Source organism: Chinchilla lanigera, unplaced genomic scaffold (genome assembly GCF_000276665.1).
Source record: "Chinchilla lanigera isolate Chin_1 unplaced genomic scaffold, ChiLan1.0 scaffold00024, whole genome shotgun sequence".
NCBI lineage: Eukaryota > Metazoa > Chordata > Mammalia > Rodentia > Chinchillidae > Chinchilla > Chinchilla lanigera.
Window position 1 is genome coordinate 25,094,418 of NW_004955425.1, and position 21,296 is coordinate 25,115,713.

General features: G+C 48.5%; 1 protein-coding gene across 5 annotated transcripts in view; it reads right to left on the reverse strand.

Annotated features, from left to right (window-relative positions):
• Window positions 1–324: 324 nt before the first annotated feature.
• Window positions 325–21,296, reverse strand: part of Ankdd1b (ankyrin repeat and death domain containing 1B) — a 59,756-nt gene continuing 38,784 nt past the window's right edge. For 3 of the 5 annotated variants that reach the window (XM_005386046.2, XM_013514787.1, XM_013514785.1), the window contains 7 exons: window positions 16,784–16,882; window positions 15,098–15,196; window positions 11,126–11,224; window positions 7,690–7,785; window positions 5,072–5,264; window positions 2,364–2,495; window positions 1,385–1,534 (listed from right to left, as the gene is read on the reverse strand). In XM_005386046.2, coding sequence (XP_005386103.2) covers window positions 1,473–1,534; window positions 2,364–2,495; window positions 5,072–5,264; window positions 7,690–7,785; window positions 11,126–11,224; window positions 15,098–15,196; window positions 16,784–16,882 — 780 coding nt within the window. In that variant the 3' untranslated portion in view covers window positions 1,385–1,472. Of the gene's footprint in view, window positions 1,055–1,384; window positions 1,535–2,363; window positions 2,496–5,071; window positions 5,265–7,689; window positions 7,786–11,125; window positions 11,225–15,097; window positions 15,197–16,783; window positions 16,883–21,296 lie in introns of those variants that run through there. The other 2 variants (XM_013514786.1, XM_013514788.1) reach the window with 2 other exon arrangements.

Genomic DNA, 21,296 nt, shown 5'->3' on the forward strand with positions numbered 1-21,296 from the left:
CTACACAGTTTTAAAAGACCAAAAATAAATAAATAAAATTTTAAAATAATAAATAAAAATTTTAAAGACTGTGTCTTTATTTCTACATAAAGAGATTACTTACTCAAATTTGGCAGTGGAGTTAGTATGGTCAGCAAAAACTGGCCATACTGAAGGATAGATGGAGATGAGACTTCACTCAATACCTTTTAAAATTCTTTGGGGTGTTGTGAGTATATTACCTGCTTTATATATGTGGAGGCGATCAGTATGACAATGGTGTAAACTATAAATTCCTGATGATAGCCCTGGACTGAAAGTGCTCATGATTTTATTGCAAGCCTTGTCATTTTAGGGTCAGAATTCGAGAAAGGAGAACTATAAAGTATGAGGACGTCCACATACACCAGTACAAATGATAGTGGGGTTCATGTTTATTCCATAACTTTCTCAGACTACAAAAATTGCATGTTCATTGCAGAAAAATTGGAATACACCAAAGGACACAAAGGAAATTGTACAAATGGCCTGTAGTTATGTCACCAACAGATGAAAAAGAATTGGTGTGTATATACTTCTTATCTCTTCTGAGTACACATTACACACTCACGGGATGTAAAGCTGCCAGTGGCCAAACGTGAAACCCAGTTTCTCTTGCTGAGGAGAAATCCCAGTTCATGATTTCCATGGTGGGGGCACGAAGTCAGGGCTCCCGTGGGGTCCCCCACCCTAAGGAACAGACATTGCCCTGTTCAATAGACCTGAGAATGTGAATATTAACATGCCCACGGCACATGCTGAGTAAGCTGCAAAACCTACTTCAAACCATACACCGTAAGACCCTTGTTCTCCCACAGGCGGTTGTTTGAAACATGGTGCACCAAGCCCTCCCGGATTACGCTGCTGTGTGCTGTAGCAGGAGACAGAAACAGGAAAGTCAGCACATAGCTTGTCTTAGGCTAAAACCAAAAGAACAGAACTGCAGCAGTTGGAAGCATGGTGACGCTGCTCCTTCCTTCTCCACTACAGGCTCCTGTCCCTGCCATCTGAGCAGCTGCGAGGAAAATCAGCACTTCTGGAAGAAATGCATGGCAGTAAGGACCTGCATTTAAAAGAACCAAGTGCTGAGTAAAAACATAAATAGACAGAGTTGCATGCCCATAATCCTAGCACTCCGGGAGGCTGAGGCAGATGGATCATAAGTTCGAGCTCAGCCTGGGAAACACAGCCACTTAGTGAGACCTTGCCATAAAAAAAAAATAAAAAGAGGCTGGAGATGAAGCTCAGTGCACAGCTCCTAGGCTCAATCAGTACCAGAAAAGAAAAGAAAAACCTGACAAGCGAGGTATGATGGCACAGGCCTGTAACCCCAGCACGTAGGAGACTGAGGCAGGAGGATTGCCACAAATTCAAGCCCAGCCGGGGCTACATAGTCCCCCCAAAAAAGAAAAATCGAGGAAAAATAAATATAATTTCTTAATGAAATTGCACATTTATGAAATGGCACATTTCCTGGAGCTTGAGTCAGGTTTGCTTTTGACTTGACGAATCTTTTCTGGAAAAGATAAGATTACATTATTGATTAATAGCTGACATTTTTAAGCACTTGCCATGCGCCAGTCACAGTTGCTCATCTAAGCCCACACAGCCCTTTCAAGTATATGTTTTTATTTCCTTGTGGAAGCGATGGGCAGGATGCCGGCTGGAAGCTGAGGGGAGCCCCTCCGCTGTCCTCGGTGGACACCGCACAGGAAGGACGGAAGCTGGGCGCATGCAGAGGTCAGGGCTGAGCCCCACTGTCAGAAACGCCGCTAGGTCTGCGGTCTGACTCACCGTTCGCAACTCCAGGTGAAGCTGCTTTGGCCACACACCGGCAGCTGCCTCTGGACTTGGCGCTGCGCTGTGTGGGACTCTAAAACCACCTCACCTAGGAGATCTTCAAAGAATCTTCCCTGACGATGTGAGCAGTGCTTTTGGCAAAGTGATTTTTACCAATGACCTCAGCCTGTCTGGCCTTTGGTGCTTAACCTGGTGGTAACCTTTTCAAATCTACCAAACTGCAGCGCCTCACAACAGGGTAACACAGGCATGCTGAGCATGACATTCTTAATGTCCCACACAGTCCTGTACCACAGGAGGTGGTCAGCCTTTCTGCCCCACCCTACCTATCACCCCAAAAGACAGAGGCAGAAACTCCCATGCTTTTCCGAAGGCCCAGCAGGGGTCAGACACTGAGCACCACCTGGATAAAACAAGAAGGGAAGCCAGGCGTGGTGGCACACACCTGTAAGCCCAGCCCTCAGGAGGCTGAGGCAGGAGGATCACTGTGAGTTTAGGGCCAGCCACAAGGGAGGCACTCCCGTGGGTTGGAAGCTGTAACTCACCAGCCAGTCGCGGGAAGCCTGCATGCACCAGCTCCACGTACAGGTGTCTGTCGGGGTCAGGCTGTGTCATCAGGGCCCCATGCAGCCAGATGAGCAGTGCCCTGTGGCCATGCTCATGGAAGCTGTCCTTTCCTGCCAAGCACAGGAGATGCAGGTGAATCTCAATTCCAACTCGTCCTTCCTGTTCTGACAGCCAGGAGTCCAGGGACCAGCAAACCTCCCCGTTCCCTCATGGCTAGGCTTTATGATGACCCACGTTTGCATCCATGGTGCTTGTGCCAGCCACAGCCCAGGTACACAGAAGGGATCGGACCGCCGCGGTGCTCCTCGGCAGCAAGGCCAACCTGAACGAGATGTGGATCTCTCCTGCAAAGTGCAAGAGGCACCGCCAGGCCACGCCTCAGACCCAAAGCACCTATTTCAGCTGGGCACATGCCTGTAATCTCAGCACTTCAGAAGGCTGAGGGAGGAGGGTGGCAACTTTAAGCCCAGGCAGGGTTGCTGAGTGACTTAGTAAGACTCTTTCTCAAAACATGGTTAAAGGGTTGGGTATGTGTGTGGTCCCTGGGTTCAATCCCCAATACCACATAAACAAAGCACCTTCCTTCCTGTTATGACAGCCAGGAGTCCAGGGACCAGCAAACCTCCCCGTCCCCTCGCTAATGTGTAGCTTCTGATTCAGTTGGTCTAGAGTGAGATCTGTGTCTGACAGGCTCCCTTGGGCTGCTGCCACAGGAATTTGTAAATCATACCCTCGAACAGCAGGCAGGTGCCATTCTGCCACCGGTTTCAAAGCAGCCACTAAGATGTGAGTCTGCAACCTCTGGGTCAGGTCAGGGTGATTCATTCAGCAAACACACCCAGACACCTGGCCCTGGAAGACGCTGAGGGAGGTATCGGGACAGGGAGACAGAGATACCACTGCCACTCCCCCCAGTGTCCACAGTGACAAACCCAGGACAGGCCCCTTTGCAGAAACAGACAGATGCCTCAGGATGACCTGAGCTCTGAGGACCGGGAGGAAGTGAGCTGCTCAGGGTGGAGGGACAGGTGTCCAGGGAGAGGACCCTGCATGCAGGAAGCAGCACTCCAGCAAGGGCAAATACTCTGTTCTTTTCTCAATCTCAACAAACTACTATATTTCCCCAAAACTAAGACCTAACTGGAAAGTAAGCTCCAGCATGACATTTCAGGATGTTTGTAATATAAGCCTGACCCCAAAAATAAGCCCCAGCAGGCTGCGGATTTAGCTCAGCAGCACGGCACCTGCCTGGCAAGCGCAAGGTTGTGAGTTCAATTCCCAGTGCCGGAAAAAAAAACAAACGAAAAAAGAAACCAAAAAATAAGCCCCAGCTAAGATCATCAGCCAGATGGACACATTTTGTATGTCAGTCACAATATTGAATTATATAGTAATATAATTAATATATAGTTAAGTATAAATAATATTGACATTAATACATGATAATATAAATTATAATTATTTGTAAATACTGAAGCAGGTGCTTTTGAATGAGAGATAAACACCTATGCAAACAGATAAACTCAAGACTTTTTGCTAAGTGACCAGAGTACAGACACAACACACAAATAATATACACCCTTGAATCCGAACAGACACTTGTGTCTAATGTGAATCTTCATAGTTCAATCCACCATGTGTTATAACTGACATACCTAATGCACTCATGCGAAATGAAGATGTTTTCTGAATTTTTGTGCATGGATCTGTGGTTCTGCCATCTAATCCAGGGATAAAATGCAAATCAGCTTTCCTGAGGCCACAGTGTCCCTGGGAAGGGACTGCTCTGAAAAGAAAGCTTTGCCAACAAAAGAGTCTGCTTCTTTGTTTCTAAAGTTAATGAAGGGATTAACAAAAACTCTCTAGACTTCTCAGGTTTTTGTCAAATCATAAAAAAGCAGAGCTAGCCAAGCTGAGTAGTCGTGCATACCTATAATCCAGCTACTTGGGAAGCTGAGGCAGAAAGATGGCAAGTTCAAGGCCAGCCCGAGGAATTCAGCAAGACCCTCTGCTAACAAAATAACAAAATAAAATAGGGCTCAAGATGTAGCTCAGTGGTAGAGCACTTGCTTACCATGAATATGGTCCAGGGTTCGAACCACAGCATCACAAAAAAAAAAAAAAGTTAAGGAACCCAGATGACTTGCCCTCACTAATTCTGCCAGCCGGGGTCCAGCTAAGATGACTTGGAATCATCTAACCACAGAATCCTCGGCATCCTCTTTGTCTCTCATGCACGGGACAGCCAACCCTTCCCAGGCCACGTCCTGCAAGAACCTCTTCCCCCTTGACCTAAAGGGATCCCTCCTGGACTGGAGACCCTAAATAATGAGCCTTTTGACTGCAGAGCAAGTCCATTTTCCCCAGGACAATCGCAAGGGACAGGAGAAATTGGGCTGGCTTCCCAGCGGCATGCCCAACTGTTAAGTCCTTGCTTCCCTGGTACCCACGCAGTTGGGAGCTTTAGTTCTTTGTAGGCAAAAGGCCACCTTTTCAGCGCAGCTCAATAGAGTACTCATCCTTTGCAAACCTCAGCTCCCTGCAGACTCCAGCGAGCACTGCTTTCTGCACAGTTCCCAGTCCCTTTGTGGAGCTGCTCTAATGTTCCCGTGCTGGGCCTCTGGGCTCTCCCACTTCCTGTGAGTGCCAGGGAGGCCCAGGAGGGCCACTACCAGGCCACACGCACCTGTCCACTGCTCCTCAATGGCTCTGATCTGGTCCTCTGTGAAGTCCCACGAGCGCGCCAGCCTCTGCCACTCAGTGGCCCTCAGCTGATGGTACGCCAGGTCCCAGAGCAGTGCACGGATGTGCCGGGTCTCCACGCTGTGGTCTTGCTTGAAGGTCAGAGGGAAGCCTGCTGATGCGGCCTCTGGATGTGCCTACATTGGAAAGGGCCGTACTGAGCTACTGCAGACAGGCTTGCCTGCCACCTGAGACCAGAGTGTGTGTGCTTTTCAGATACAGCGGTAACGTGGTGCCCAAGCTCTTTCCGATGTCAGCTGTCCCTGCATCACTGCTTGCAGACAAGCGCCTGAAATAAAGCTGGGCACCTTCTGCCAGACACAGGGAATGAGGGGTTCTGGGTGCCTGTGCTGCAGAGCGGAACACGCCCACCCCAAGAAAGGGGTCATCCTGACAACTGTAACGGCCTAACTTTCAGCCCTTTTCCCTTTCTTCTTTTGAGTATTTGGTTTTCTCCTACCAAAGCTTCAGTGGGGCCCAGGCCAGGTAGATCCTTAATGAGACCCAGCACTGCTTCCTCAATCCATCCCTCTGTGGCGTGAGGAGAGAAGCCAGGAGCCCCCTGGGAAGGAAGAGAGGTGTGCGAGGGAGAGGGGAGGACTGGCGTGGGTGACCCTGGTTTCAAGCCTGACAGCACCTGGCCTGGCTTGGTATCTTGTTTTCTGGCTTCTGGGAGGTTCCCTTGGTCCACGCTAGGCTAGGCCTGGCAGACATGAGCTGTCTGTAATTGTTTTAGGGACTATAAAGTACACGTCTTCTCCAGGTCAGCCTCAGCTTTGCTTCCACAGCGCCCAGCACTGAAGAAATCCTAAGGGACGAGGTCGACGATGGGGAGACCCAAGAAACATGGGGGCTGTGGGTGCCTTCTCTGCGCCCGCCCCTCCGTCTCCTGAAACAGCAGTGAATCCACAAAACCCCACAGCACAGGTCACGAGGGGGGAGCAGTGCACCCCCGCGCCATAGCATCTTACATCTTGGGGAAGCCTGGACCCTCCACAGGAACGCCCAGACTGCACCCACCGGGTGGAGGCCTGAGGCAGTTTTTCTGAGAAAGCCCAGAAGGACTGGTAGGTCCAGCTGTGCTCATGGAGTCCCATGAGCAGGAACTGATGATTAAAAGGGTAAAAGCCAAATTTTAATGAGGAAGGATTGGGAGGCTGAATAGGTATCTATACGTAAACAGGTAACTGATATAAAAAAGGAAATTTAAGTTACACCTTTGATCTTTTTATTGGGGTCATTTTATATTAGGCCCAAATACAAGCTTGTTTGATGAATAAAAATGATTGAAAACAATGACAAATGCATTTGGTAAATATATACATAGAAAAGGTACACATATATATATATATATATATAAGAAACAAATCTCTGTCCTGCCTCAGACCTCAGAGCCCCAGCTCCCTCCAGGGTTAACAACCCTTACCATTTCTGGGCCCTCCTTCAGCTACATTTCTACACGATACAGAGTTTCCAAAGCTTACCTAATCCTTGTATTTTGAAGATCTGTTAGGAAAGGGGGATGATTTGTGTGTTGGAAAAGTCCCGCGTTCTCATCTAGCCGAAAGAACTTGAGAAAGCTACCACGCCATAAGAACAGAGCCAGTGAACATTCCCAGTTTCAGAGAGGATGAAGAGGCGACACACTCCACAGCGAGGGAAAAGGGCGGGCCTTCATGGAGTCGCCTTCATGTACAACGGCTTTAGAAAATGTGCATAAAGACAGAGAAGAGGGAAGAGGCGTGGGGGGACAACAGAATAAGAGGGAGGGGAGGGAAAGGACAGAGATGAAGTAGAGGTGTAAATATTAGGAGAATGTTTTACAGGCAAAAAAAGGTGTGAGGACGACAGTGAGGCTCTCCCAGAGCAGTGCTGGTCAGTGCCGGGCACGTACGGCTGCACCTTGCAGTGAGGCAGGGGCAGGGCTGTCGCTCGGTGGTGGTGCAAGCACTGTGACGGTCACACAGCGATCAAACGGCCTGGTGACACCGCTCACAGAGCACCCTTGTTGCTAAGTAACCCGTGGCTGTTGGCCCACAGCACCAAGCCAGTTAGACAGAGAAGAGGTAGACGCAAAAGCCTTTTGTTTCCAGGGTTTAAAGGAAATTCCCCAGGATGGGCAGGTGGGCATCAAGTCAGGTGTGCAGACCCCGCATGAGGGGACTGAGTCCTGGGGCTGGCACCCTCAGGCTGGTGGCCCGTGCTGACATCTTGTCTGGGGGCACAGATGGGATCTCGGGGGACAGGGCGGTACAAGAATGGCAGATACCGGAGGAAACGACAGTGAAAGCAAAAAATGACTCCAACACAGCTTGGCTATATTCGCAGATGAATAATGTTCCGTGCCGGTCACATGCCTGGAAGCCGGCACAGGGCGTGTTGGAGTCCTCAGGGCCTTGACAGGGAACCTTTCTAGCTGTCACTTGAGCGTGTGGCACAGAGGTGGCCGGGCTGTGTGAGGAGAGGGCACAGCCTCACACCTTTCACGGGCTGGAGAGGCCCTGGGGCAGGAGACAGAGAGCCCCCGCCCAGGGGTCCTGCTGCCCCCAGCGGCTGCCTCACCTCGCTCCAGGCCTGGTACCGCTCTGCTTTGATGAGCATGTCCACAACGAGGCTGTGGCTGCCCCGGGCGGCCACTGCCAGGGCGGTCCTCCCCTGCTAAAAGTGGAGAAGACAAAGGATGAGGTGGTGTCCCTGACAGTGAGGACGGGGCCTGGGTTCTGGTCTCAATCCCACCACTGCTGGTTGGGTGAACCTAGGCCGGTCCCGAGCATCTCTGGGCCCAGGTACAGGGGGAAGGTAATGTGACAGTGCTCACAGAGCCCTTTGCTGGCCCCTCCTGTGATACTCCAGCCACGGTGTGCAAGTGGAAGGAAGCGTGCAGCTTCCAGAAAGTGTCTTTGCAGAGGGGAGAGACGGCATTCTCCTTTCACGGCTCTGCTTTCTGAGTGGAATGCTGAGACAATGGCAGGAGCCCAAACAGCCACTTAAGGCCAGGAAGTAGAAGCCATGTTTTGAGACGGGTGGAGTAATCTGTCGGAAAAGGGCTGTGTCTTATTAAAAATATTATCAACAATGACAACCCAACTTACCTCATAGCATAGAATTCAGTTAACAGGACTCCCACCTAGAATATTTTTCCTATTATAGCACAAACAGAACAAACAAAATGAGCTGTTCTGGACATAACATGGAGTCTGTACTGCCTAGCGTCCACATGGTGTCTTATACAGACTACCAAACATGCACCTTTCTCGGGTGGCGGTAGCTCACACACCAGGGCACACGGCTTTACAAACAGCAGCGCTGCGCTCCCTGCAGTGCACAGCTTCTCTACGCACGTTTCCCCGAGCAAAGGGTGGGGGCGCTTGTGTGCTTTTCCACAGCCCTGAAGCATGTGCTCAGGCACCTGACCGTAACTTAAATGGATGGTCAGAAACAACTCCAGCGGTTCTGATCTCAGGACCTGGACTGCTGCCCTTACAGATCCAGAAACCGCCAATAACTGTGGTGCAGAGCTGGCTGCTGGCAACGAGCACAATTCCCCCAACACGGCAGATCCTGCGTTCGTGCAGTGCCGACACCCAGGTGGGCTGGGAATTAGGGTTGAAAGTAATCAGCCTCTAATCAAAAGAGACAGTAATGAAATTAGGCAGCACTGCATTTTGCGGGCATTTAGCAAGCCTCTAATTGCATGCTGCCTAAATTCTGGCCTGTAAAGCCATTTGAATCACCATAATTAGTCTATTTTGAGAAGGCAGCATTCTGAAAGCCAGTTTCAGAATGAGGAAATCGTCCCAGGGAGAATGCACTGGAGGGAAAGGCCACCATTTCTACCCTAGAGGGGAGAGGAGATGGGTCATAGACCCCTGTGCACTTGGTGAAACTCAGGTCCAGCCAAGAGCAGTGGTGCCCGCCTGTAATCCCAGCACCCAGGAGGCTGAGGCAGGAGAATCACTGCAAGTTCAAGACCAGCCTGAACTACATAGTGAGACTCAGTTTCAAAGAACAAAAGGAAAAATAAGTAAATCAATACATATATATACACATATATATATATATACACATAAGATACTTAAGATACTGATTGCTATTAGCTCATTGAAAGGAAAAGTTTACGCCTATATTGTCTGATCAGTTTTTCAGGCCTATATCTTAGAACACAAGCAACTACTTTGAAGATAACAGTACGCAATGTACTAACCATTGTTACTCTCCTACAATCTTGTTTTGAAATTTTATACCATTGTTTTTATTGTTAATTTTTCTTTAAAATAAAAATAAATAAATAAATAAATAAACAAAAGAAACTCGGGGCCTGAGGCAGGCTTCCAGGAAAGTAAAATCTACAGTGAACCTTTGCTCTTTTTTTTTCTTTCATCCAGGCAATAATGTGGTCATAGAAACACTTATCTTTGGTAACAGTGGTGGAAGTAGGTATCAAATGCAGTGTTCACCTATTAATTAAATATGTATGGGTTAAGCCCTGCCTGGGCAACTTCAGGACTTAGCAAGAGCCAGCGTCTAAACACAGAAGAGGACCAGGCAGCGGGCACGGTGGCCCACGCCCACATTCTAAGCATGCTTGGGGCTGAGATGCCAGGGTCCCAAGCTGGAGTCCAGTGTGGGCAACTCAGTGACCCAACGAGACCCTGTCTCAAAATACAAAATCCAAAGGGCTCAGTGGAAAGGCAATGAGTTCAATTCCCAGCACTGAAAAGACATCCAACTCACACCGCAGGTAAGAGAACATGTTACTGCTGTCGACCATACCAGCATAAACGCCTTTAAACTACAGGGGGAAAGTTAGGGAGGCCCTGAGCTGAAGAACTGTGTGGGTGAAGACAAGGAAGGAGAAGTGCAAGCCCGGGGCCGGGGCTGTAGAGCGCTTGCCGAGCGGGCATGAAGCCCTGGGCTCCATCCCCAGCACCAAACAAAGCAAGGAAGAAAGACAAGGTAAGACTCCCAACTTCACACTATGTGTATGTTACAAAAAATTAATATTAATTAAACGATAAAACAAGTGTAGACACATGAACATTTATTCATTGCAGCTCTAGGAAATGCTTAGGAACAACTTAAACACTCATCAATTGTGATATGAATAAATTATAATATGTCCACACACAATCAATTGTGATATGAATAAATTATAATATGTCCACACATTTTTAAACACATAAAATGTTTAAAAATAAAAAAGCTCTCCATTTACTAATCTGTAAAGACTTCCACTTTGGCCGGGGGTGGTGGTGCACGCCTGTAATCCCAGCACTTGGGAGGCTGAAGCAGGAGGATCGTTGCAAGTTTAAGACCAGCCTGGGTTACAAAGTGAATTCAAGCCCACCCTGAACTGCATAGTGAGACCCTGTCTCAAAAAGACAGGAAAAAAATGCTAAACACAAACAGTATTATTCACCATTGTTTTAAAAAGATGAAACGATGGAAAGATTCAATGTATTTATGTTTGCTTGTATATACATAAAGAAATCCTGGAAGAAATGGAAGAAATTTATAATAATAATGGATCCATCTGGCCAGGGCAGTGTGGGAACCAGGTAAGCAGGGACAGGATGGATGAAAAATGTTAACTATAAAAAATATATATCCAGGGGGTGGGGGATTTAGCTCAGCGGCACAGCGCCTGCCTGGCAAGAGCAAGGTCATGAGTTCGATTCCCGGTACCGAAAAAAAAAAAATATATATATATATATATATATATATATATATATATATATATACATAATTTGTATATTTAGACCATGTAATGTTATCTTTAAAAATATTTAATGGATAATTTGAATCTTAAAAACACATTTTATTAGAGTACAAATGCTCGCTGATACATCTCAACACACCGAACTTGGGATGTTTCTCTATTTACAATTAAGCAAGGTCTCTGGTTGGCGCCGGTGCCAGCGGCACCGCTTTGCTGCGGCTCACGCTCAAGGCCGCAAGGGGGCGCGGCTCCATCTCAGCAGCACGGAGAAGTGATTACCTTATCAACAGCCTTCAGATCACAGCCCGCCTTCAGCAGCGTTTCCACCAGCTCCACGTTTCCCAGGTCAGCAGCCACGTGCAGGGGGGTTTGCTGCCTCTGCCATGAAAAATTTTTAAATGTAATGGAAGCACATGACGGAAGGAAAAATAGTCCTTGCACGGTGAAAAGGCTAAGATGTTGAGGTGTACTCTATCGGCCTAAGGGGGAAAGCATAGATCATGTATTTCTACTTGGGTAGAGGGGACAATCGTTGCAGTATTATTCATAATAGCGAAACACTGAGAGGAAGCTACATGTTGTGCACAGGGACATGAGGTCAGTTATGCCACATCTATAAATGAGAATCGTAGGCAACCATTAAAAATTGTTTCAGAGCTGGTTACAGTGGCTGTAATCCAGCTTCTCAGGAGGATGAGGCAAGAAGGATCAGTAGGCCCAGAAGTTCAAGGACAGCCTGGGCAAACAGGAAGACATGTCCAATCTAAAGTGTGGCAGGGGGGATTCAGTATGAGGTACCTAGAGCAATACAGACAGGAAACAGAGTGGTGGCCACCAGAAGCTGGGGAGAAGGTAACTGGGTCTCAGTTTGAGAGGATGACACAAGTTCTGACAGGACACAATGTGATATGTGATATGTGATATTTGATATGTTATATCAAATTATTTTTCACTTGCAAAAATAATTTTTTTTGTCTTTTTGAGACAGGGTCTCACTAAGCAGTTCAGGCTGGCCTTGAGCTCACTTTGTAGCCCAGGCTGGTCTTGAACTTGCAACAATCCTCCTGCCTCAGCCTCCTGAGTGCTGGGATTACAGGTGTGTGCCACCATGTCACTGTGGATATGATATCCACAGTGCACCAGTGTCATAGCTGTGTGTAGATGTCCCCTCAAAGCCTCAAGCAGTCAGAGGAAGGGCTTTTTCAGAGGTGGCTGGATCTGGAGTATGTGATTGATTCATGGTGCAGTGCTGGGATTAAGGGTGCTGGGACTAAGAGTGAGTGATTATTAAATCAGTCCACTGGTTTGGCACTGCCCTAATCCCGGTAGCCTGGTTACAATATTAGGGACAGAAAGAGGCTTTACTTCTCCCTTATTGACTTTGCTGCCTTCTGCCCACCATGAGCTATTTCTCCCCTGAGATGCCCCTCTGTCATGCCACCCTGCCTTGGAGCCAGCCAAGTATGGACTGAAACCTCTATAAACTGTGAGCCAAAATCAACCTTTCCTCCTCTAACTCTAAGTGTCAGTTATTCTGTCTCAGCAAAGAGAATACCTAAGTAAATAAGACAACCTGTAATCCTAGCTTCTCAGGAGGCTGAGGCAGTGTAATGGTTGATGCATAGTGTCAACTTGAGAAGTTTGGAAGTTTAACTAAGTGACTCAGCAGGGGCCAGGTTCCTTACTTTGTAAACATCCTGATCCTGTGCAAGAGGAGGGCACAGGAGGTGGTATGAGTGCTATGCCTGCCCTGAGGGATGGTACTGTGCTTACAGTGTAAGGGAGTAAAAGAGGCTTGCTCTCCCCCATCTTCTGCTCTTGTTGCTTTTGCTATCTTCTGCCACCTTGAAGTACTGCCCTTCTGCCATGTGCCACTTTGCCTTGGAGCCAGCCAAGTATGAACTAAAACCTCCACAAACTGTGAGCTAAATAAACCTTTCCTTCCCTAATTTTGAATGTTGGGTAATAACCAAAACAGGCCAGAGGATCACAAATTGGAGGCCAGCCTGAGCAACTCTGTAAGACTTAGTCTCAAAATAAAATGTTTTAAGAAGTAGGGAAGGGTTGGGGGTGTTGCCCAGTGGTAGGGCATTTGCCTAGCATGTGTGAGACCCTGGGTTCAATCCCTATTACCATACACACACACACACACAGAGTTCTAGAGGTGGACAGTGGTGATGATTTCTCACAACGTGAATGCAATGTGAATATACTTAATGCCATAGGACTGTACAATTAAAATGGTAACTTTCATGTTATGCTTATTTTACCACAAGAAAATATGATTTCAAAAATTATTTTTGCTGGACATGGTGGCACACACCTGTAATCCCAGCACTCAGGAGGCTGAGGCAGGAGGATTGTTGCAAGTTCAAGACCAGCCTGGGCTACAAAGTGAGCTCAAGGCCAGCCTGAACTGCATAGTGAGACCTTGTCTCAAAAAGACAAAAAAAAATTATTTTTACGAGTGAAAAATTATTTGATATAATATTAAAAAAACCTTACAAGACAACATGACATCTAGCTGACCTTAATTTAATTTAAAAATACATATGAAGAAAAGAAAAAGATCAACAGCGTTAACAGCAACAATGTCCAGATGAAGGGGTGAGCAGTTATTTTTGTCATCGTCTTGATGCCCGTGTTATAGCGCACAAAGGAGCCCAGGACTCCTCCTTTCTTTCTGGAATGATCCTTGTGCTATCAAGAGGCTGAGTGTTTCAAAAGAAATATGCACAATCACAAGAATCACTCACCGGAACCTCCCCCTAGGAGGGAGGCTGGTGTGAAGACATTTCACAGACCTCAGGGCAGAAAGGAGCCTTGGCAGCGAGGGAGGCCAGATCTGCAGCCAGAGGCAGAGCAACCTCAGTATCACCCCATACTCTTCCCACCAGGGCACAGGGCCAAATGCTGGAGGAGCTGCTGTGGTTGTCAAAAAGCATTTACAATGGCTTCTGCTGCAGGTGGCAGCTTGCTCTCTGGGGCTCATCATCCAAAATACAGTACTACAAACCTGCGGATGATATACCAACACAGAACACAGAACAGATGTAATATGCCAGATACCAAGGGTCTCATTATATAGCCCAGGCTAGCCTCAAACTTGTAGCAATCCTCCTGCCTCAGCCTCCTGTGCTGGGATTACAGGTATATACCACTATACCTGGCATATCTCATATTGACAATTCTAAGTTTAGAAGACAGGCAACCAAGACATTAACAAGAATTATCTTTCTCTATATACATACTTAAGGGGTTTTTTTAAGTATGTTTATGTTCTTATTTTATACAAATATTTTATGTATAAAATACGAATTTTCTTCTTGTATTCCTGGTCTAACCAGAAAGCTTGAGATGATAACTGGTTGGCCAGGGTAATGAATGTTCCTTCCCTAGAGTAGATCTAAGCAGTTCTGTAGAGACGAAAATCACAGGTAAGCATAAGGATCAGTGTATTTAGCAAAGATTTTGCCCACCAGGAAAGATTTAGGGCATGAGCAGAGTTGAACGTGTAAGTGTATGTATTCATTAGAAGACTCTCCGTCCCCAGCTTATGGGTAGGAAAGACACAAAGCCGGAGAGAGTCCCTTGGGGAGGGAAGGGCCGGTAGTGGAGATCCAGTCCCCACCAGCGCTGGGCAGAAATCAACCCAGAGGTTGAAGCTGGAGGCTGCTTCTGGGTCTACAGAGGAGGAAATGGGGACACGAGGCAGGTGTCAGGAGCCCACTGCCACAACCTGGAGGAGGAGCCTAGCCCGGCCGGGCCGCAGAGGACAGTGCCATTTGTCCCGCCTCCACTTCCCATTTCCAGCCCTGACCAGGGCTCCCACGGAGCATCCAGTTTTGCCCCAGTGGACTGAATTCCTGAGGACCGTCCTGCTCCAGGCAAAGGAGGACACAGTCACTGCCCCGATGCAGAAGCGCAGCCTCCTCCCTACAGGGAGAGGCCCCCAGCAGGGATGTCTCACATCAGGAATGGCTTTTGACTTAAGCAGCCTCTGGCCACTTACTCTGAGCTGCTGTGTCAAAGGTGCCTGTCACATGTTTCTCAAAAAGGCTCCTCAGTATGAACGACTTCTTCTGACCCCTCTCTGTACCTCCAAAGACAGGCTGGGGGCGGGCAAGGGTTACTTCAGAAAAGGGGGATGCCAAGGGTGAAAGGCACCTTGAGCTAGACCAGAGCCCCTGGAAACACCCCCTGCACTGAAACAAGAACGCGGGCCCTCGGGCTCGGACTGGCCTGGCTCACCTGGTCCAAGACGTCAGTGCCGTGCTGCGCACCTAACAGGCTGCTCACAACAGCGACATGTTTGTTGCTGACTGCGGTGTGAAGAGGGGACTCGCCAGACTGCAGAAAGAAAGAAAAATGTCAGACCTAAAGATTCCGGCTTCTTCAGTGCAACCCGCCTCCGCAGCTGCTGCGTGGATTTCCTGATGACCTCTGGGCCCTCCCATCTTTGTGGGACTGGGGTCCCCATTTACTCTGGGGCAGATGCTTGTGCTGAGCTTTCCCACCTCTACAGAGTGCAGCCAGCTCCCTCCTTGTCCTCCTCTGTGGATCAGTCAGGTCTTGCTGGCCACACAGCCTCCCAGGCCTCTGATCCTCGTCCCCGCCTGGCCCAAACCCACTCCTCCATCGCGCCCTTGGCCTCAGCCCCCCAGCTGCCCCAGCACTCGGTCTCCAGGAGGCACTTGGTCTCCAGGAGCAGAGAAGGCAGCCGCCCCTGGGGAAGGAGGCAGAGAAGAGGTGGCTAAGGCCGGAGGAGGCAAGGACCCAGGGTGGAAGAGCGCCCAGGCACAGTCAGCGCCTGCTGGTCACGGGCTCCGTTCACCTCCCCCGCAGCGGATGCTGCTTTACACAGGAGGTTAACTCCAGCTTCCAGGAGCCACAGGCTCAGTAATCCCAGGCCTCGCATCCTCACTGTCCACACCAGGCACGGAAAGGAGCTGCAACTTCCCCCAGAGCGAGGAAGGGAAGCCAGGGCCTGAGCCCTCCTCACTCCAGCATCTGCCCAGCCTCCTTCTGAGGACGAGGAGATGGATGGGTGGAAGAGAAATGCAGGGCGCAGGCCAGAGTGTCACCAGCCACACAGGAAGAGGGGAAGCGGGCAGACAGGGTAGCAGGCTGAGCAGCCCAGAGGCGGCTGAGGAGGAGATGGCGCCTGAGGGGAAGGCTGTGCAGGCCTCCTCTGTTCAGAGGTCACCTTCTCCCTTGAGGCATCAGGCAGGAAAGAGAAGCATCCCTCCTGTCAGAGAAGTGGGCAGCGTCCTCCCTACCAGGCCCACCCACCTTGCTGGGGCCCAGCTGCTCCTGGGAAACAGGAAGCACCCTTGGACTGACCAGGTAGGAACAGAGCCAACTCCGCTGCCTCTAGGCTCCAAAAGCCACCAGACAGGCTTCAAATCACATCTCTTCTCCCAAGTTAACATAATAAATAGCACTGGCTCAGCAGGATCAGAGGAAATAATATTCTCACAGGAGAAATGAAAATACCCTGGAAAGCGGAGGAATGTTTCTTGTCTAATTCTAGCACAGAGGGCCTTTGTTAATTTGACCAAAGCCAATTCAAACTTCAGGAAACCTACATCAGTGTGAAGGGCTGGCCTCAAAGAAAAACATGACTGTTCAGTGAGGGGCAGGTGGACCACCATCTTTCTTCACGTTTATAGCAGCTTCTGCATTTTCCCAGACCGATGAGACTGATGCAGGGCTCAGGGCCCCTCCTGACATGTGAGAAGGTTTGAGTGCAGGACACACAAACACTGAAAACACAGGGATTTCATTCTGCCCAGGAACTTCAATGACTGTGAAAAATTCACCCCATGGGTTTTATTTCTCAAGATTAAAACAGCCTCTAGAAAGAGTGAGAAAGAACTCCTCCCTTGGGAAACACCTCCCCGCCCAGCCAGCCTCCGGTCAGCAGAGCGGACTCACCCCCGTCCGCCGGTGCAGGTCAACATTCTCACTGAGAAGGAAGCTGACCAGGGACGCGTGGCCACGCTGGGCTGCCATCTGCAACGCACTGGTGTTCTGCTGCAAGAGGCAGAAGGAAAGGGCAGGGGTCCCTGTTACCACCCAGGTGCCGTCGCTGTTTCTCACGTGATGATCATTAGGACAGGGAAGCAGGACAGCCACAGTGGCGGCACTGGAGGCGGGCCTCGGGAGATGACAAGGTCCTGAAAGGGACACCTGCCCTTCTAAGAAAAGGCCAAAAGCCAAGGACACAGCAAATTAGCTTCTCCCAGCCAGGAAGCGCGCCTTCACTGGGACCCAACCCGGCTCGCACCTGGGTCCCTGTTCCCACCTCCAGAACTATGAACATCAAATGTTTGCTGGTGAAGCCACTCAGTTTCCTGGTATCACAGCAGCTTGCGCTAAGACATTACGCTCCCGGCAAATGAGTTAGATTGCTGCCTCTGGATCCTGGAAGTAGGAAGTAGACTGGAAGGAAGTCTTCTCCTTTCACACCCCAGTGAAACCTTTCCTGTGCCGGTGGGCAGCTTGGTACAGGCCTTCAGCGAGGCCCAGCAGGCAACTCTCTGCTCCCTGCCTCTGTCACTCCAAGCTCCTCCTTGCCGGCCCCGAGGCGGCCTGGTGTGGCTTCTGCCTGGGCCAGCTGTCACTGGCTGCTCTTTTACTCCATTCCTTCTGCACCTCTGCTGTGCTCTGCTTCTGCTGCCTCCTGCGGCTCCCCAGTGCTCAGCTCTTCATTCAGTGAGGTAGGAGGTTAGGGCTGCGGCAACCCAGGTGAACACCTGGGTGGAAGGTGTCAAAAGTCAAAGACCCCGGAGTACATGCGCAGAACACAGGACCCAGAGGACTGCGCAGTTGCTGAGTGCTGCACAAGGAACCAATTAGAAAGCCGCAGTTTCAGTGTCTCGTCTGCATCTGGCATTGTTCACAGGACCAATCAGAACATGCTATTTTCACAGTTGCCCTCTCAAAAACACAGTTAGGGACCTTAGCTACCTCTCAGTAAACTCCCCCATGCTAATCTCTGCCCAGAATTCCGTGTGCTGACCAGCAGGAGACATATCTGAAAGGACCCCATAGACCAGCACTAAACCCCAAGTTACTCTTTGCTGCGTGATGTCTGCGAACAGAGCTAATTTCCATCCTTCATTTACATCTGGCAGGAAGCCGAGCCAGTCTTTCCACAGGCAGTTTAAATCTGGGGCCAGGCCAAGCCAGTTTTTGACAGCACAACTGTCCCAATGCCTTATTTGTGTGAGGAGGAAGCCAATCCAGGAATTTCAGATACACAAGACCCGTTTGCCTTGTCCTGGGGCCACTGTGAGTGCTCACCGGCGGGCTGTCACCCAGTAGAGCATACCACTTTTCCATCTAAGTCCATGTGCAACCTCGCTGCTCTTCTGCGTGTCCTGTCCAATTCTTTGTTCAGGACACCAAGGTCCTGGAAAGAAGCCCCAAGAACCCTCCACCTGGGAACACTGGTGTCGGAGCTGGATGGCTCCCTGCTCAAGGGCACAGCCTGATCCTGATTCTTCTCTAACCTCCAGCCAATCCAGCACGGTACCCTGCCATAACACCAGTCAATGAATTAGTTGTTGATTGATTACAAGATGGTCACGAGGTATTCTCAGGTCCTGCAGATGAGGGTACTGTAGGGAACTGCTTTCCCAAAATGGCTGCAGTGTTACCTTCATCCCACAAGCTCTGTTGCAGTATGACCGCCACTCCCCCATCAACAGGTGGGGTTTCTTACTCCTTTCAATCTGGGCAGACCCTGCAACTGCTTCACCCAATAGAATAGACTGGGAGCAACAGTGTTCCCTCCTTCGCCTGACCATTTCTGTTCTCTGCCTCTTGTGAGGCTGGCTCTTGCAATGCTTCCTCCTGTGTCCCAGCTACCAGGCTGCCAAAAGACTAAGGCACACAAGAGGCCATGTGTTGGTGCTCTGGACAAAAGCCCCCTCGGAAGCTGGAAGTGGTGGCGCATGCCTGTAATCCCAGGACTTGGGAGGCTGAGGCAGGAGGATCACTGCAAGTTAAAGGCCAGCCTGAATTACACAGTGAGACCTTGTCTCAAAAAAACAAAACAAAACAAAGCAAAACATTCCCTGTTGAGCTCCCAATCAACAGCTGGTATCAACCTCCAGGCATGTGAATGAGGCATCTTGGATACCTAATTTAGTTAATCCTTTAAATGACCAACATCCTGGCTAATGTCTGACTGTAATCACACAGCAGACCCACATAAGAATTTCTCAGCTGAGCCGCATCAATCCACTGCGAAAGTTGTCCGAATGAAAACAGAGTCACCTTTGTCAGAGAGTGTGAAGGAGGTCTCATACATACCTGCCTGATGAGAACAGCTCACAACAGGCTACCAGAAACACAAGCTTGCACAACAACCACTGCAATGCTGCACAAACCATTTTTTTGCAGGGATGTCTGCCCAACAAGTGTGTTGAATCTTAGACCAATGCCACCTTATTACTAAATAGCCAGAGAGTATTGTTTCAAAATGTCTTATACAATCCTCTTCATTTCGCCCTCAAAGTCTGTCCCTGGCCTCAACGTCCTTGAATAGGCATACAGGTCACTATGACACAGACTCGCACTGCAGTGCCCTGGTCTTCCATGCAAACTTCATCTTTAGAAAATCTCGCTCCACATGTTATTTAGATCAACACCACAGAGCCATGAAAGTTGACAGCATTGTTTCAAGCCACTGAGTTTGGGGCTGGTTGGCTATGAAGCAATAAATAACTGGAACAGATGCTAAGAGTAGTAACAGATTCAGCTCTGACTAACTGAAATCGAGCTTGAGCAAATACTACATCCCTTGGACTCGGAATATGTGGGTTTATCAATCTGGGCCCCTGCATCTTCCCAGTACAACTGGCTTAGTCATCTACATTGTTTTCTTGGCTGCTGTAACAAATTACCACAAACTTAGTGGCCAAAGGCAAGTGTGTTACAGCTCTGGAGGTCAAGAAGTCTGAGATGGGTCCAGCTGCTCACAGAAGAAATGTTGGATCCGTTTCCTGGTCATCCAGTGTTTCGAAAGAACGTACACTCTGGCGCTCCACCGTTTCTTCATCGTCAAAGCCAGCAGTGATTGGCAGAGTTCTTGAACCGCACTGTCCTAACCTCCTTGCCTGCCCGCTCTCCCACCTAAAGGCACCCTTATGATGGCCTTATGCCCATTAGATAAACCAGGAATTCCCATTTTGAGATCAGCTGCTGAGGCACCCTAATTCCATCTGAAATTTTCCTTCACCATTATAAGCTAATGACTCACAGGTTTTAGGGATTAGGATATAAGCATTTCTCAGAGAGGAGGACATTATTCTGCCTCCTACACCACCCTACCTCTTTCTCTCAAACCACAACAATGCTTGGAAGATATACACACTAGGAAATATGTATAGAAATCATAGTTATCATTTTATTCATTCCAAGAAAATTTTGCACATCTATTATGTGCCAGGCACTGTATTAGACCCCTGGAGGACCAGCGATCTTATGCTGACATTACACTCCAGTGGGGGTGGACAATCCATGGATCCATGGGTTGATAGACTGATATCAGTAAATCAGTACATTCAGAAAAAAAATCTATTTAACACATTCTAGATGCTAGTAGAAGAATAATATCAGCTAATTGTAAACACTACAGTGGAAATAAAATATCATGACTGGATGGCTGTTTTCCAGTGAGTGACCAAGAAAACCTTCTTGTCATTTCAACTGAGATAGAAATGGTAAGAAGCTCCTCCCCTGGGAAGGTCTGAGGCCGTCTAAGGCAGAGAGGACTTCCGAACTCACAGCAGGAATCTTCTAGTGGGAGGAGCTGTGGGAATCCATAGCACAGCATGGCAGTGTGGAGGATTACAAACTTCTAGAGGCAAATATGCAAAACCCAACAGGAAAAATTACTCATTCCAAAATACCAAAAGAACACTATGAAATTAAAGTGAATACTTAACTGATATACCTCACTGATTGTTAAATGTAATATGCATAAAATATTCATCACATTAGTAAACAATTTGCAGGTATGCAAATTGAATCCTGAGATTCACATATAAATTATGTGAGCTTATTATGGCCAAGTAACTGTAAAAGTAAAACTGGAAGTCTTTCAGAGTATTGTAATTAGCACCAGAAAGGAGAAAGAGGAAGTGAGGGGGAGGGGGAGAAAGAGGAGGCAGAGAAGGAGGAGAAAAGGAAGAGGAAAAGGAAGAGAAAGAGTGAGAAAGAAAGAAAGAGAGAGACAGAGAGAAAGAAGGAAGGAAGGAAGTACAGGAGAAAGCAAGCAAGCTAGCTTGTTTCTCCATGGTCCCCTCAGGACTGGACAGAAATAGACATATTATTGTACTAGTATTTATTATATTATTATATATTAATTATTTTAATTAGTGTCCAATGATGAACATTTTCTATATTACAACATATTTTTAGTATTTATCATTATAAT